Raw genomic sequence first — 17,312 nt, 5'->3', positions numbered from 1 at the left:
AATTATAGAATAAAGACAAAAAAATAAAAATAATAATACAAAACAACAGAAAAACAAAGAAAAAAGATAATTAAAAAACATTTTCACGTGTATTATTATTTAAAGTGTAAAGTGCTTATTAAAGTGACAAAAATGTAAATAAGATAAAATATATCATTTTAGAGTTTTTACTTTTGGAATTTTTTGCAAACGAAAGCCCTTAATTAATGTCTTTTTAGTTGCCTGTGCCCCTGGAGTCTGTAAAAGAGATGCTTAATTCAGTCATGCAGGAACTCGAAGACTATAGTGAAGGAGGTCCTCTTTATAAAAATGGTTCTTTGCGAAATGTAGATTCAGAAATAAAACATTCTACACCATCTCCTACCAAATATTCACTATCACCAAGTAAAAGTTACAAGGTAAACAGGAAAGAATGGAATCATTTCATTGTGAAATTGTTTCTGTTCTAAGTGTTTTAAATGCTGTTTTGTTATTTTTATTTTTTTTTAGTATTCTCCCAAAACACCACCTCAATGGGCAGAAGATCAGAATTCTTTACTGAAAATGATTTGCCAACAACTGAAGGCCATTAAGGTAAGTCACTTAATTTCTCTAGCTGTACTTTTTATTCCAAGATTCCTTCCCTGGCCACTCTCTCACTTTTTTTCTGAAGCTGGTCAAAATGTCCCCCTGCCATCCAAATAGTATGGCAAGGGGACATTTTGGTCTTTTTTTTTTTTTTTAAAGACAGGGTCTTCTTCTGTTGTGCAGGCTGGAGTACAGTGGTATGATCACAGCTTACTGTGGCTTCGACCTCCTAGCTCAAGAGAGCCTCTTGGCTCAGCCTGCCACGAAGCCAGGACTACAGACAGTCACACGCCACCAGGCCCAGCTAATTGTTGTATTTTTTGTAGAGACAGGATTTTGCCATGTTGCCCAGGGTGGCCTTGAACTCCTGGCTCAAACAGTCCTCCTGCTTCAGCCTCCCAAAGTGCTGGGATTGCAGGCGTGAGCCACTGTGCCCAGCCTACATACCTCGGTCTTGACACTTTACCATATTTTGTTTTGTTTTGTTTTGAGATGGAGTCTCACTCTGTTGCCCAGTCTGGAGTGCAATGGTGCGATCTTGGCTCACTGCAAGCTCCACCTCCCAGGTTCAAGCGACTCTCCTGCCTCAGCCTCCCGAGTAGCTGGGATTACAGGCACCCGCCACCACGCCCAGCTAATTTTTGTATTTTTAGTAGACACAGAGTTTCACCATGTTGGCCAGGCTGGTTTTGAACTTCTGACCTCAGGTGATCTGCCTGCTTTGGCCTCCCAAAGTGCTGGGATTACAGGTGTAAGCCACCACGCCCAACCCTTTACCATATTTTTGAAAGTACTTTATGTGTCTCTCTCCTCATCTTCCACAAAATTTGAGACCTTCAAAGGTAGAAACTGTTTTATTTAAAATATAAGAGTTCCTGGCACAGAGAAGTTTCCTGAGTGATCGAACTGCTACACTGTACTAATCATACTCTGGTCTATGAGTTCATTCCCAGATTAGCTGTGGATTACATGTGTTTCAAATGTATAGCTAGGAATTGAAAAGCGGTCTGAGCTTCAAAAAGTCCTACTATATTTTAATACTTCCATATGAATTTGACTTAATTATGTAAGGAAATAGTTATGTATATATATCTTATTTTAACAATAGGGTTCAAAGGAGCTTGACTTTTTTGGAATTGGAAATAAAAGTAGGTTCTTTCATGCTTATCAGGCAAGAACTAAATTACTCATACTGCTAAAGTTACATCAAAGATATGCTGATGTGTGGCGATTATTACAGTGTGATCAGCAGTATTTGCAACTTAAGAGAATACTATTTGGTGGGGAAGACATTTTTGAATTTGCACAAAAATTTTGAATGTTAATTCTGTGTAGTCGTGGCCTATGACAATTACATACAATTTTGACTTAACATACAGGTTTCAGGCTCCCAGCATTGTATTCTGTGGAAGTATAGTGGAGCACTAGTCCATGAGCTTGAAAAGCTTGGTACTAGTACTGACTCTGCCATTAATTAATGATCTTGGGCCAGTCACTTCCTTTGTGACTGTTTGGCGTCTTATCTTTAAAAACGAGAGAATTATTGAAGCCAGTTCTCACCACATTGAATGTTAAAAATTACAGTTACAGCAGTGATTGCAAATTCAAAGCTCTGGTGCGGATACCAACAGTGACCATAAAGTTTTCTAGGTGATTCCACTAGTTTCTTATTTCTTGGATGTGTATGTGTAGCATCTGGACTAGGCACTGTAGATGGATGAGTGGGGGAAATTTTATTTAGCTTGAAAATTGAGATGGTTTTGGACCTCATGGTTAGGTCTTTCTGGGAAATTTTTATTTGAAACACTTGTGGAAAAAGAAAGCCGACATGCTAGATCTGTCCCTGACCTCACTTGTTAGAAGTGGTCGGATTCCTGGGCTGATACAGAGAAGTTTGAAACTTTTCAAAATTTACCTGTTTTCTGATACCACTACAATTTCTTTGGAAAAACAATTTCCTGTTAAGTGTCTGTTTTGTAAGGGGACATTTTGTAGGTTCTAGGGTTGGGTATGGTGCTGTCATTTAGTTTTCTTCAGCAGAGATCAGGTAGCCACATAGCTACACTAGACGGCATTGTATCTATCTGCCGTCTTGTCAAGGCAGCAGAGTTGGGTTAAGAAACCATTTTTGGAGTCAGATCTGGTTCAAATTCCAGCTGTTATTCCCTGCATCCCTTTCTCTCATTTTAAGATAGGAGCTAATATTGTTTACCTAACAGTGTAGATAGTATAAGAATTAAGAGTTTAAGTGCGTTGGACATATCATTATATACATAATAAATTTCTCTGCAGCTGCTACTTTTTTCCCTTTCCTGGTGGAGCATTTGAACATCACCTTGAGAATGAGTTGTATTTTGTTTCAGCACGGGGTTAAGTGAAAAGCTAATTTGGGGAGGTGATTTGGAATGTCAGGTAGTCCAGATTGCAGTGTAGAAAGAACACACTGAAAGGATGGTCAGTGTAATGTTAGAGGACTGTGAAAGTTGGGGAAAGAAATTTAGTTTCTAGGTACTTGTTTTTTTGAGCAGGGAATTGTCTTGGCTGGAGGTGAACATCAGAAAGGTTAATGTAGGCAAGTGTAGAATGGAAATGAAGGTGTGATCATTTAGGAGGTTATTTGTTTAGGTGAGAGAGTTAATGAATTAGGTTTTGTATTAATGAATGAAAATGGGAACAGATAAATTTTTAACAAATTAAGAATCATATTTTAAAATCAGCACCAGGTACCTAGAACTCATTGGCAAATAGAAACTTTCAAAAGATATAATCAGGTCCGGGCGTGGTGGGTCACACCTATAATCCCAGCACTTTGGGAGGCTGAGGTTGTGGATCACTTGAGGTCAGGAGTTCAAGACTAGCCTGGCAAACATGGTGAAACCTCATCTCTACTATTATACAAAAAATTAGCCGGGCGTGCTGGCTGACGCCTGTAATCCCAGCTACTTGGGAGGCTGAGGTGGGAGAATTGCTTGAGCCCAGGAGGTGGAGGTTGCGGTGAGCCAAGATTGTGCCATTGCACTCCAGCCTGGACGACAGATCGAGACACCATCTCAAAAAAAAAAAAAATCAGTTATTTAAATTTAAAAGAGTAAGCTTTCCCAGCACTGTTTCTGGCATGATATAATTAAATGTTTAAAATTATTTGATTTTTTTTTTCTTCCAATAGAAAGAAATGCAGGAGTTGAAACTAAATAGCAGTAACTCAGCATCCCTTCATCGTTGGCCCACAGAGAATTATGGACCAGACTCAGTGCCTGATGGATATCAGGGGTCACAGACATTTCATGGGGCTCCACTAACAGGTGAGCTGGCAAGTGGATAATTGCATATTTTAGTAAAACTACTTTACTTCCCTGTTTTAAGTAGATAACTTGTGAAATCACCTTATTTATATATGTTTGTTAATATACATGTCAACGTCTGTTTATATATTACTTCAAAAGCTGTATTTGGTGTTAACGGAGATTTTTATAACCCCAAGCAGAAAAAACGAGCTGTATGTGATCACATGTATATAAAGGCTTAAAGAACACTTAATCCACACCTCAGATGAGCTGAGATGAGATTATTCCTTAAATTGAAAAATGTTAATGAATAGAGTTATGCACTAAGAAATGCTTAATTAAGAACCTACACCTCTGGGGAATTATTTTGATGATAATGATGAGAGGCAGGACATTATATAGGAAATCTTACTTAATTTGAAATATTATGGTTATATAAAGAAAGAAAAGGAGTTTGGACCTGAATCATACTGGGTTTTTAAGTTCTGCTCTATCACTTACTATAATAGCTGTGTAAGTTAACCTGTCTGAAATGTGGAGATAATACTTGCCTTACATAATTACTATGAGCATTTGTGTATGTGCAGGTGGGCGTGGGTGTGTATCAGACATTTATTAGAGTATACAGTAAATAGTTAATGAACTAAGGTTACTAATAGTGTTTACTGTGGGTTGGCTATGTGCAAAAGTGCTTTGTGAATGTAATTTTATTTAATTACAGTAACTTAGAATGGCCGGTACCATTATTAATCCCTTTTTTATAAATAAAGAAATGGGATAAAGAAAGGTTAGGTAGCTTACTATTATTATACAGCTAGTTATTGATAGAGCCAAGATTCACACTCCAGTGGTGTAACTCCAAAGCACTTGCCAGTATAATACACTGCTCCCAGGCAGCCAGAAATAACAAAATTGTTCCTTTTACATACGACAGACTTCTGAAATGGTAGTAGTAGTGCCCTTTTTTTTTTCTCTTTTTAGCCCAGGAAAGATTTAGAATCAAATCTAGTTTAGATTAGCACATTTGTGTGATGGTTCATATAGTTAAGGCAACCCCACTAGCCTTTTGTGATAGTATCTTCTCAACACAAGCAAAATAACAAAATCTTTGTGAAGTCAAGCTTATTAAATGTCATAAGTCATAGATAAGTATATGAAATGTCTAACGTTCAAACCTTGTTTACTTAAAACCTTATACATCATATAGGTCCTTGTAAGAGGATAAACGAACTGGCTAGCTAGCCTTTTCTGGGGCTTTTTTAGTGATGTGTGCAGTCAGTTATTTGGTGCCTTGTGGGTCATGTTTCCATTTCTTCTGTGTACAGGCATAAAAGGCCTTCTGTTCTTATACAAGCATGTAAATACAACATTCCCATTGTCTCATTTTATTCTTGCAATGACCCTATGAAATGTGTAGAAGCAGCACATCCTCATTTTACAATTGAGAAATATGGAGACTCCAAATGGATTATTTACAGGTTCACAAAACAGCTTTGTGGCACTGAAAGGGCGAGAGCCAAGATCTCCTGATTTCTGTTCCTGTGTTCATAGATTCTTTTTCCTTAATAAAAGTAAACATATATCAAGATGGTCCTTGTTTTTTTTAAAGTAAGATGATTAAAATTAAAGATTAATGAGCTCATAGGAGATACTCAGAAGTACTGAACAGGGTGAAGAAAACTAAAAACTAACCACCTTATTAACATTTCTTATATTTGAGAGCATTTCCTTCTGGTTCTTTCTCTATACATATAGTATTTTTTATGAGATTGTTACCATGTTATTATGTTGCGTGTAGATGAGCTAGCCTGTTTTTTAAATGTTACTTTAGTTCTGAGCATTTTTAAACTTAAATGTTTTTTGAATATTAATGAGTTCATGGTATCCCATCACATGGAAGTACTGTAAATTCTGTTCCTTTATGTTGTTTCTGGTTTATGCCATTACAAATTCTAGGACACTGTCCTAGTTTTGTAGGGTATTCAAAATACTCAGTTTATGCTCTTACCACTAGTATCTGATAGTGCCATCTTCGCACTTTTGCTAATGCTGACTTACTAGTTTATAAAATCCTTTGCCAATTTGTAGGAACAAAAGTGATATCAATTTTTAAGGTTTTTTAATACTAGTCGTGCTCAACAATTCATGCAAATGGCTGTTGGTAGTTTTGCCATCTTCAACGTGGGTACCTTCCAGTTGTTTGGTTTCTTGGTAAAACTCACACACAACAGTTGGAGAAGAATTTGTATATCAACATGAATGTTAATGTGATTTTTTAAAAGCCAGCGAACACATTTGTGTTCCTTGTGAGATCCTTTGCATGAATTTGTCAGGTAATTTTTTTGACCTGAACATTCTCATAATAGCTTCAGTTTGCACAATGCAACCTCGTCATTTTGCGGATTTTCAAGGCTCACTTCGAAAACATGTTCCTTGAGGCCTATTATATTTCTTTCCTAAATTGTCTATTCATATGGTGCTTTTAAAAATTAGATTACTTTTAGTAGATTTATTAGAGCTCTTTAGTTTTTTTCCGCACAGTTTAGAGTCAGTAGTCAATTAAAGTCCCTACTTAAACTTCAGACTAAGATTTTTTTTTAAATTTAAAATTATATTTTTTCTTTTTGCTTTCATGTAGACAGACATCTTGCAAGACTTTAAGATTCTTGGGCCATTTCTGTCAGGTTGTTCTGTGTTCTGTGCCTGCTTCCTCCCCATAGTAATTTCAAAATAGCTATCCTCACCTCTGTTAGGTTTCCAAAATCAAACTTGGGCTTCTGGCTAGCCTTTTCTCGGTCTTGATTTTTCAGTGCTTTCCAGAGGCAATTGTTTGGAACCTCTTGGCACAGTTTCTGTTTCTTCTTCCATGTACAGGCATAAAAGGTCTTTTGGTTGTTTTCTGGTAAAACTATCATAAAACTGTTCAAGCAAATGACTATTGGTAGTTTTGCCGTTAACATGGGTGCCTTCTAGTCGTTTTGTTTCCTGGTAAAACACACAAAACAGAGGAGCAGATAGTTTGTACATCAGCATGAGTGTTGATGTGCTTTTTATTTTAAGCCAGGGAACACATTTTATGTTGTTGATGACATCCTTTCCATGAATTTGTCAGGTGATTTTTGAGCTGAACATTCTCAGTAATAGCTTTAGTTTACAAAATACAACCTAGTCTTTCTGCAGATTTTCTAGGCCCACTTCAAATGCATTGACCATCAGATGGCATCTTGGTTCCTTACGTCCTTTCTGTGACTGAATGTCCATAATTCCACATCATACTGATCTTTCTTAGAAAAGGCAACAGTTACTTTCTTCTTTATTCCTTTTTTAATGCTTGTGAGGTAGTTGTTGTTGTTGATCACAGTGATGCTATTCTCTTATTCTTCATGTCATATTTAGCAATTTTTTTCTAGTTTGTCATTTGATAATCTTGATTGGTGTATTTTGATGTACAGAAATTTAAAATTTATGTAGTTAAATCTTTCTTTAATTTCTATTGCTTTTGTATTTATAGCTCTTGCCTAGTCTTAACTGTAGTATAGACTTTAACAGTGTTTTCTTTCTTTTCTTTTTTTTTTTTTTAGTTGCAACTACTGGCCCTTCAGTATGTTATAGTCAGTCACCAGCATATAATTCCCGGTATCTTCTCAGACCAGCAGCTAATGTTACTCCCACAAAGGTAACAAAGGAATAATTTATACATTTATAATTATTTCCTTTTTAAATTGTTTAGGGTTCCTTCAAATAAATTCAAGAGAGCAGTAGTTCAGTATTAAAACTTTTATGTCCCTTAAAATGTAGATATTTTAAATTTATCTCCAAATACAGAAATTATACTTCTCAGTCACCTTATTTTTGTGTTACAATAAGTGTGAATATTTAGAATATTTTAAAAATGGGAGTGGTGGTGGTGGATCCTTCATCATTCTGTTTTAACAGAAATAGAACTGTAATGCCCTTGCTGACCCACTATGTGGTAAGTACTTTCAGGCCTGATACAGCTATATGTATAACAATTGATTGAAGACTCAATATTACAGTGGTAGTTGAATGTGACAGCTTTGAGGACAGAGTGTTGGGGTGCATTTAGACCCTTGCTCTTCTGCTTATTTTGACCACAGGCAAGTTTCTTAACCTCTCAATGCATCAGTTGCGTCATATGTAAAATGAGGATAATAATAATACCTTAATTCATAGGGTTTTTGGGGATATTAAAATGAGATAATAATGTAAAGTGCTTAGAACAGTGCCCAGCTGGCACATTAATAAATGCTCAATGAATGTTATCATCATCATCATCATCATCATTATTGTTAACATCATTTGATAAATTGTTTAGGAATGAAGAAGGTATTTATTTTACGACTTTAGCTGTAGATTTTAAGATGCTATAATTAATTTTCATTATATGCCAAGTATATATGCAAGTATCTTTGTAGTAATGTGGTTTTCTCTTAACCTACTTATGCCTAGCGCTCCATTATTGGAACACTAAGCTTATGGGAGTTATTTATATCCTACTGCTCAAGGTCATTGCGAAGGTCTGATTTTTCACACAGAAAATTTGCAGCCTCTGGCATAAACGGGTTAATGATGTGTACTACATCCCCTAATGAGATCTTCTTCACTTCATGTTTGAAGTTTGTGAGAATTGGTTTGCATTTAGTTATCTGTAGTTTTGTAGACAATCTACAAAATGTTTTAACTTTCTGTCTTTTAGGGCCCAGTCTATGGCATGAATAGGCTTCCACCCCAACAGCATATTTATGCCTATCCGCAACAGAGGCACACACCGCCAGTGCAAAGCTCTTCTGCTTGTATGTTCTCTCAGGAGATGTATGGTCCTCCTGCATTGCGTTTTGAGTCTCCTGCAACAGGAATTCTATCGCCTAGGGGTGATGATTCCTTTAATTACAATGTTCAACAGACAAGCACAAATCCACCTTTGCGAGAACCAGGATATTTCACAAAACCTCCAATTGCAGCTCATGCTTCAAGATCTGCAGAATCTAAGGCTATAGAATTTGGGAAAACTAATTTTGTTCAGCCCATGCCGGGTGAAGGAATAAGGCCATCTTTGCCAACACCAGCACACACAACACAGCCAGCTCCTTTTAAATTTAACTCAAATTTCAAATCAAATGATGGTGACTTCACGTTTTCCTCACCACAGGTTGTGACACAGCCCCCTCCTGCAGCTTACAGTAACAGTGAAAGCCTTTTAGGTCTCCTGACTTCAGATAAACCCTTGCAAGGAGATGGCTATAGTGGACCCAAACCAATTCCTGGTGGTCAAACCATTGGGCCTCGAAATACATTCAATTTTGGAAGCAAAAATGTGTCTGGAATTTCATTTACAGAAAACATGGGGTCGAGTCAGCAAAAGAATTCTGGTTTTCGACGAAGTGATATGTTTGCTTTCCATGGTCCAGGGAAATCAGTATTTGGAACACCCACTTTAGAGACAGCAAACAAGAATCAGGAGACAGATGGAGGAAGTGCCCATGGGGATGATGATGATGATGATGACGGTCCTCACTTTGAGCCTGTAGTACCTCTTCCGGATAAGGTTGAAGTAAAAACTGGTGAGGAAGATGAAGAATTCTTTTGCAACCGCGCGAAATTGTTTCGTTTTGATGTAGAATCCAAAGGATGGAAAGAACGTGGGATTGGCAATGTAAAAATACTGAGGCATAAAACATCTGGTAAAATTCGCCTTCTAATGAGACGAGAGCAAGTATTGAAAATCTGTGCAAATCATTACATCAGTCCAGATATGAAATTGACACCAAATGCTGGATCAGACAGATCTTTTGTATGGCATGCCCTTGATTATGCAGATGAGTTGCTAAAACCAGAACAACTTGCTATTAGGTTCAAAACTCCTGAGGAAGCAGCACTTTTTAAGTGCAAGTTTGAAGAAGCCCAGAGCATTTTAAAAGCCCCAGGAACAAATGTAGCCACAGCATCAAATCAGGCTGTCAGAATTGTAAAAGAACCCACAAGTCATGATAACAAGATAAGCAAGGCTCCAAAGAGGGGATTTGAAGGAATGTTCATCAGGAAAGGACAGTGGGACTGTAGTGTTTGCTGTGTACAAAATGAGAGTTCTTGCTTAAAATGTGTGGCTTGTGATGCCTCTAAACCAACTTATAAACCTATTGCAGAAGCTCCTTCAGCTTTCACATTGGGCTCAGAAATGAAGTTGCATGACTCTTCTGGAAGTCAGGTGGGAACAGGATTTAAAAGTAATTTCTCAGAAAAAGCTTTTAAGTTTGGCAATACAGAGCAAGGATTCAAATTTGGGCATGTGGATCAAGAAAATTCACCTTCATGTATGTTTCAGGGTTCTTCTAATACAGAATTTAAGTCAACCAAAGAAGGATTTTCCATCCCTGTGTCTGCTGATGGATTTAAGTTTGGCATTTCGGAACCAGGAAATCAAGAAAAGAAAAGTGAAAAGCCTCTTGGAAATGATACTGGCTTCCAGGCTCAGGATATTAGTAGCCAGAAGAATGGTCGTGTTGTGATTGTTGGCCAAACAAGTAGCACGTTTACATTTGCAGATCTTGCAAAATCAACTTCCAGAGAAGGATTTCAGTTTGGCAAAAAAGAGCCCAATTTCAAGGGATTTTCAGGTGCTGGAGAAAAATTATTCTCATCACAATGCGGTAAAATGGCCAATAAAGCAAACACTTCTGGTGATTTTGAGAAAGATGATGATGCCTATAAGACTGAGGACAGCGATGACATCCATTTTGAACCAGTAGTTCAAATGCCTGAAAAAGTAGAACTTGTAACAGGAGAAGAAGATGAAAAAGTTCTGTATTCACAGCGGGTAAAACTATTTAGATTTGATGCCGAGATAAGTCAGTGGAAAGAAAGGGGTTTGGGGAACTTAAAAATTCTCAAAAATGAGGTCAATGGCAAACTAAGAATGCTGATGCGAAGAGAACAAGTACTAAAAGTGTGTGCTAATCATTGGATAACGACTACAATGAACCTGAAGCCTCTCTCTGGATCAGATAGAGCATGGATCTGGTTAGCCATTGATTTCTCTGGTGGTGATGCCAAACTAGAGCAGTTGGCAGCAAAATTTAAAACACCAGAGCTGGCTGAAGAATTCAAGCAGAGATTTGAGGAATGCCAGCGGCTTCTGTTAGACGTACCACTTCAAACTCCCCATAAATTTGTAGATACTGGCAGAGCTGCCAAGTTAATACAGAGAGCTGAAGAAATGAAGAGTGGACTGAAAGATATCAAAACATTTTTGACAAATGATCAAACAAAAGTCACTGAGGAAGAGGATAAGGGTTCAGATACAGATGCAGCCAGTGCCTCAGACACAACAATAAAACCCAATCCTGAAAACACTGGGCCCACATTAGAATGGGATAACTACGATTTAAGGGAAGATGCTTTGGATGATAGTGTTAGTAGTAGGTCAGTACATGCTTCTGCATTGGCAGGTAGCCCTGTGAGAAAAAATCTTTTCCGCTCTGGTGAGTCAACAACAGGATTTAACTTGAATTTGAAATCTGCTTTGAGTCCATCTAAGTCTCCTGCCAAGTTGAATCAGAGTGGGACTTCAGTTGGCACTGATGAAGAATCTGATGTTACTCAAGAAGAAGAGAGAGATGGACAGTACTTTGAACCTGTTGTTCCTTTACCTGATCTAGTTGAAGTATCCAGTGGTGAGGAAAATGAACAAGTTGTTTTTAGTCACAGGGCAAAACTCTACAGATATGATAAAGATGTTGGTCAATGGAAAGAAAGGGGCATTGGTGATATAAAGATTTTACAGAATTATGATAATAAGCAAGTTCGTATAGTGATGAGAAGGGACCAAGTATTAAAACTTTGTGCCAATCACAGAATAACTCCAGGCATGACTTTGCAAAATATGAAAGGAACCGAAAGAGTATGGGTGTGGACTGCATGTGATTTTGCAGATGGAGAAAGAAAAGTAGAGCATTTAGCTGTTTGTTTTAAACTACAGGATGTTGCAGACTCGTTTAAGAAAATTTTTGAGGGGGGAGGGGGGAGGGATAGCATTGGGAGATATACCTAATGCTAGATGACGAGCTGGTGGGTGCAGTGCACCAGCATGGCACATGTATACATACGTAACTTACCTGCACATTGCACACATATACCATAAAAGCAAACGTATAATAATAATTTTTTTAAAAAGGGTAATTAAATTAGAATAAATAAGATAAGAATATGTTCTTTTTGGAAAGCTTAAAAAAATTTTTTTTTTGATGAAGCAAAAACAGCCTAGGAAAAAGATTCTTTGATAACACCTCATGTTTCTCGGTCAAGCACTCCCAGAGAGTCACCATGTGGCAAAATTGCTGTAGCTGTATTAGAAGAAACCACAAGAGAGAGGACAGATGTTATTCAGGGTGATGATGTAGCAGATGCAACTTCAGAAGTTGAAGTGTCTAGCACATCTGAAACAACAACAAAAGCAGTGGTTTCTCCTGGATTTAGTTTTAATGCACCTTTGAAAAGTAACAATAGTGAAACTAGTTCAGTATCCCAGAGTGGATCTGAAAGCAAAGTGGAACCTAACAAATGTGAACTGTCAAAGAACTCTGATATGGAACAGTCTTCAGATAGCAAAGTCAAAAATCTCTTTGTTTCCTTTCCAACGGAAGAATCTTCAATCAACTACACATTTAAAACACCAGAAAAGGGTAAGTACTTTGTTGTTAAGTTAAGCACAGTTTTTCTTTCAATGTTTAGCTTGATGCAGACTCTTTGTAGGATACTAATGTTGGGATATAAATGATGCTTTGTGAACACCCCCAAAATATTTGAGCAATTTTTTTTTCTCCCTTAATAAGTTCACGGTGATGTTTCAAAGAGCAAGAGAACTTAGTTTAAGACGTTTCAGTAACTGGAAGATACTTCTATCATGCTAGGGCAGAGCAAAAGAACTCAGTACAGTATACGGACTCATGCTTGAATCATGCGCATTAACGTGAGTCTTTTTTTAAAGTGTTCATTTTCATTTGTTCAGTTTCTTTTGTCACTCAGAAAACATGATATTGAGGCTGGGCACGGTGGCTCACTCCTAGAATGCCAGCACTTTGGGAGGTTGAGGTGGGCAGATCACTTGAGCTCAGGAGTTCGAGACCAGCCTGGCCAACATGGTGAAACCCTGTTTCTACTGAAAATACAAAAATGAGCTGGGCATGGTGGTGCATGCCTATAATTAGCAGCTACTCAGGAGGCTGAAGCAGGAGGATCGCTTGAGCATAGGAGATGGAGGTAGCAGGGAGCTGAAATCATGCCACTGCACTCCAGCCTGACTGAGTGACTGAGTGAGACTTTGTCTCCAAAAAAAAAAAAAAAGAACATGATATTGAGATGTTCTCATTTTATATGTTGTATGTCAGTCTTGCTCATTTATTAAATGAGCGAAGAATGAAACTACAGGGATAAATGAATATGTAAGACAATCAGATTGGTGGTATAAATTGAGGGATTCTGGCTTTTTATGTTTTAAAAGCATATTCATTTTGTTTCCCAAAATGTTAAAAAATATTCTTTATTTTCTAGGATTTAATTTTAGCCTTTTTAAATCTAATCCCATGGCCTTTTGGACTAGCACCCCTTCCTCACAGCCTGAGAGCAAAGGTATAGAACTAGCATTCTCAGTATGAGATAACAGCAGTTTTTAGCAGGTGGTAGCTCTTAGCAAAGTATTAATAACTGTGGCTGTATGAAATTAAGTACTTAGCACTACAACATGCATGTTAAAGAATGCCAGTTTAAGCAAAGTACCTTTTGACTGGTGGCATGACACCCTTGTTGGTTTGTTTTTTTAAAATGTACTGGGATGCTGATTTGTAATGTACTTCATTGCTCTGTTATTTCAGGTCTGCTCAGTGAAGACCTATGTTTTATCTAATGTTTATCTTTAGCCACTAACGTCTGCCAGTATTCAAATGTAGTGGCAACGGCATGTATACAATATGGAAGAGTGTCCCTGTAGGGCTGTTCTTTTGTGCATGGTTTAGAAAAATGTTGTATTTGAAAATGGACCCCATTTTTAACAGCCAGCATTCTACGGCTTGCATATTATATGTGTTGCACAGATCATTTTTAGAAGTGTGGCTACTAGAGTGGAAGAAGAAGTGGGATCTGTTGAAAGCCTTCAAGAACAGGTTAGGGAAGTGAAATCTCACCATTAGTGACCAGTAACACATCTTAGCCATGCCAAACAAGTACAATGATAAAGTAACAATCTCTGAATTTTCTTTTTTAAGTATACCGGTTTTATTACTAGCTAAGGTAGCTCTTAATCTTTTATTTTTAAAGATACAGTCTTTGAGAAATGTGAAGTGTTAACTTAAAAGTGGATGTATACTTGCGTATAGTTTCTGTGAGCTCTGGGTTAGAAATCCCTGACCTAAAAACGAATGTGCCTATACACTACTGTAGAACATAGAGCCTTATTCTGTTTTGAATCTGATAATGTCATTGTCCCAAGGGACCTTAGAAATGAAGACTTTAGACATGAGTAAACTGAGGCCAAGAGAGGCTATCTGATTTACCCAAGGTGTCTTTACTGAGTAATAGCAGAAGTGGAACAAGAATCTGTATCTTACGGTGTACTGTTATTTCTCCTAGCTAGGAAATGATACTAATTTTTTGTTTATAATGAAGGAGAGGGGCCCTCCCCCTCCCCCTCCCTCTCCCTTCTTTGGTCTCCCTCTCCTTCTTTTTTCGGTCTCCCTCTGTTGCCGAAGCTGGACTGTACTGCCGTGATCTTGGCTCGCTGCAACCTCCCTGCCTCAGGCTCCTGTGACTCTCCTGCCTCGGCCTGCCGAGTGCCTGGGATTGCAGGCGCGCACCGCCATGCCTGAATGGTTTTAGTATTTTTGGTGGAGACGGGGTTTCGCCGTGTTGACCGGGCTGGTCTCCAGCTCCTGGCCTCGAGTGATCTGCCTGCCTCGGCCTCCCGAGGTGCTGGGATTGCAGACGGAGTCTCGCTCACTCAATGCTCAGTGCTGCTCAGGCTGGAGTGCAGTGGCGTGATCTCGGCTTGCTACAACCTCCACCTACCAGCCTCCTGCCTTGGCCTCTTAAAGTGCTAAGAGTACAGCCTCTGCCCCGCCGCCACCCCGTCTAGGAAGTGAGGAGCGTCTGCTTGGCTGCCCATCGTCTGGGATGTGAGGAGCCCCTCTGACCGGCCGCCCCATCTGGGAAGTGAGGAGTGCCTCTGCCCAGCTGCCATCCCGTATAGGAAGTGAGGAACATCTCTACCCGGCCGCCCATCGTCTGGGATGTGAGGAGCGCCTCTGCCTAGTCGCCCAACGTCTGGGAAGTGAGGAGCGCCTCTGCCCGGCCGCCCTGTCTGGGAAGTAAGGAGCGCCTCTGCCCGGCCGCCCCGTCTGGGAGGTGAGGAGCACCTCTGCCCAGCCGCCACCCCATCTGGGAGGAAGTGAGGAGCACCTCTGCCCGGCCGCCCCGTCTGAGAGGTGAGGAGCGCCTCTGCCCGGCCCCCACCCGTCTGGGAGGAAGTGAGGAGCACCTCTGCCCGGCCGCCCCGTCTGGGAGGTGAGGAGTGCCTCTGCCCGGCCGCCCCCTCTGGGAAGTGAGGAGCGCTTCTGCCTGGCTGCCACCCCGTCTGGGAGGTGAGTAGCGCCTCTGCCCGGCCGCCCCCTCTGGGAAGTGAGGAGCGCCTCTGCCTGGCCGCCACCCCGTCTGGGAAGTGAGGAGCGCCTCTGCACGGCCGCCCTGTCTGGGAGGTGTACCCAACAGCTCCGAAGAGACAGCGACCATCGGGAGCGGGCCATGAGGACGATGGCAGTTTTGTTGAAAAGAAGGGGGGGAAGTGTGGGGAAAGGAAGGAGAGATCAGATTGTTGCTCTGTCTGTGTAGAAAGAGGTGGGCATAGGAGACTCCATTTTGTTCTGACTAGGAGAGATTCTTCTGCCTTGGGATGCTGTTGATCTATGGCCTTTCCCCCAGCCCCGTGCTCTCTGAAGCATGTGCTGTGTCAACTCAGGGTTAAATGGACTAAGGGCGGTGCAAGATGTGCTTTGTTAAACAGATGCTTGAAGGCAGCATGCTCTTTAAGAGTCATCACCACTCCCTAATCTCAAGTACCCAGGGACACAAACACTGCAGAAGGCCGCAGGGACCTCTGCCTAGGAAAACCAGAGACCTTTGTTCATGTGTTTATCTCCTGACCTTCTCTCCACTATTATCCTATGACCCTGCCATATCCCCCTCTCCAAGAAACACCCAAGAATCATCAATAAATACTTCATAAGAAAAAAAAAAAAGTAAGGTGGGAAGGGAGAAGAGAGTGAGTGGTAATCAGGCAGGATTTGATGAAAAAAAAAAAAATCCCACAGCAGGCATAAAATCCAATCTTAGGAAGCACTTAAATGAGAAGTTTTGGCACTTAATGAAGAAAACTGCAAAACTTATATAGGATGACTGTTATTTGAACTATCAGTTCTCAGATTGGTTTATAAATTCTAAGACAAATTCGTTAAAAATTGTAGAGTTTTTTTGGCTGGATCTTGAGAGAATTCTAAGTTTTAAGTAAAAAACTAGCAAGAGTAGCTAAATTTTTTGTAAATGAAAAAAGTGACATCCTACTGAAAGAGACACTAAAACTTATCACAGTTACAGTAATGTGGTAGAATTCTGATGCAAGAATGGTACAGATTAATGTAGCAGAAGAGAGTGATACTTCCGCATAACAACAAACAGGTGCCAGGCTCTCTTCTAAGCACTTTACATATCTCAATACACTTAATTCTCAAAACAACCCCCAAGTATATTAGCATCAACACTTTACAAGTGAGGACTCTGAGGCATAAATAGATGAAGGAACTCAAAGTCACAGACTCAGATTTCTTAAGAAACCTCAGGGTCACAGAACAAGTAACAGAGCAGAGCTGAAATTTTAATTCAGGGAGTCTCGTTCCAGATCTATTGTTTCATCAACTAAGCTATACCATCTCAGTAAAGTTTGAAACAGAAACCAATGAAGAAAGAAATTCCTTCTAAGGAATTAGGTTTTTATTTCACTCCACATAGCAAAATGTATTCTGGATGGGTTAAAAAATTTTGTGAAAAATAGTTTTTAAAAACCTGGAGTGAAGTACTTGATCTTTTTTTTAACTGACTTCTGGATACAAAAGACTTTTTCAAACTTTAGATACTAAATTTAGGCCAGGTGCAGTTGCTCACGCCTGTAATTGTAGCACTTTGGGAGGCCAAGGTGGGTGAGTCACTTGAGGCCAGGAGTTTGAGATCAGCCTGGCCAACACAGCGAAACCCTGTCTCTACAAAATATACAAAATTTAGCTGGGCATGGTGGCACACACACTCATGGTGACTGTAGTCCTAGCTACTCGGATGGCCGAGGCACGAGAATCACTTGAACCTGGAAGGTGGCAGTTGCAGTGAGCGGAGATTGTACCACTGCAC

At 39.6% G+C, this 17,312-nt stretch overlaps 2 protein-coding genes across 7 annotated transcripts in view; both read left to right on the top strand.

Annotated features, from left to right (window-relative positions):
- The window catches only part of LOC129030867 (E3 SUMO-protein ligase RanBP2-like), a 40,042-nt gene extending 27,494 nt beyond the window's left edge, over positions 1-12,548 (top strand). Inside the window, exons 16-20 of one of the 3 annotated variants that reach the window (XM_063649132.1) lie at positions 219-398; positions 490-573; positions 3,734-3,869; positions 7,433-7,527; positions 8,569-12,548. In XM_063649132.1, coding sequence (XP_063505202.1) covers positions 219-398; positions 490-573; positions 3,734-3,869; positions 7,433-7,527; positions 8,569-11,919 — 3,846 coding nt within the window. In that variant the 3' untranslated portion in view covers positions 11,920-12,548. Of the gene's footprint in view, positions 1-218; positions 399-489; positions 574-3,733; positions 3,870-5,268; positions 5,434-7,432; positions 7,528-8,568 lie in introns of those variants that run through there. The other 2 variants (XM_063649133.1, XM_054476665.2) reach the window with 2 other exon arrangements.
- LOC134737842 (GRIP and coiled-coil domain-containing protein 2-like) overlaps positions 11,911-17,312 on the top strand; it is a 25,980-nt gene continuing 20,578 nt past the window's right edge. For 3 of the 4 annotated variants that reach the window (XR_010123221.1, XR_010123222.1, XM_063649201.1), the window contains exon 1: positions 12,418-12,550. Coding sequence is in view for 2 of the 4 variants with exons in the window: in XM_063649201.1 (XP_063505271.1) it covers positions 12,454-12,550 (97 nt within the window). In the remaining 2 variants the exon portion in view is untranslated. Of the gene's footprint in view, positions 12,551-17,312 lie in introns of all 4 variants that reach the window. The other variant, XM_063649200.1, reaches the window with a different exon arrangement.

The sequence above is a fragment of the Pongo pygmaeus genome, chromosome 12 (genome assembly GCF_028885625.2).
Source record: "Pongo pygmaeus isolate AG05252 chromosome 12, NHGRI_mPonPyg2-v2.0_pri, whole genome shotgun sequence".
Classification (NCBI taxonomy): Eukaryota; Metazoa; Chordata; class Mammalia; order Primates; family Hominidae; genus Pongo; species Pongo pygmaeus.
This window is presented reverse-complemented; position numbering and strand designations above follow the sequence as displayed.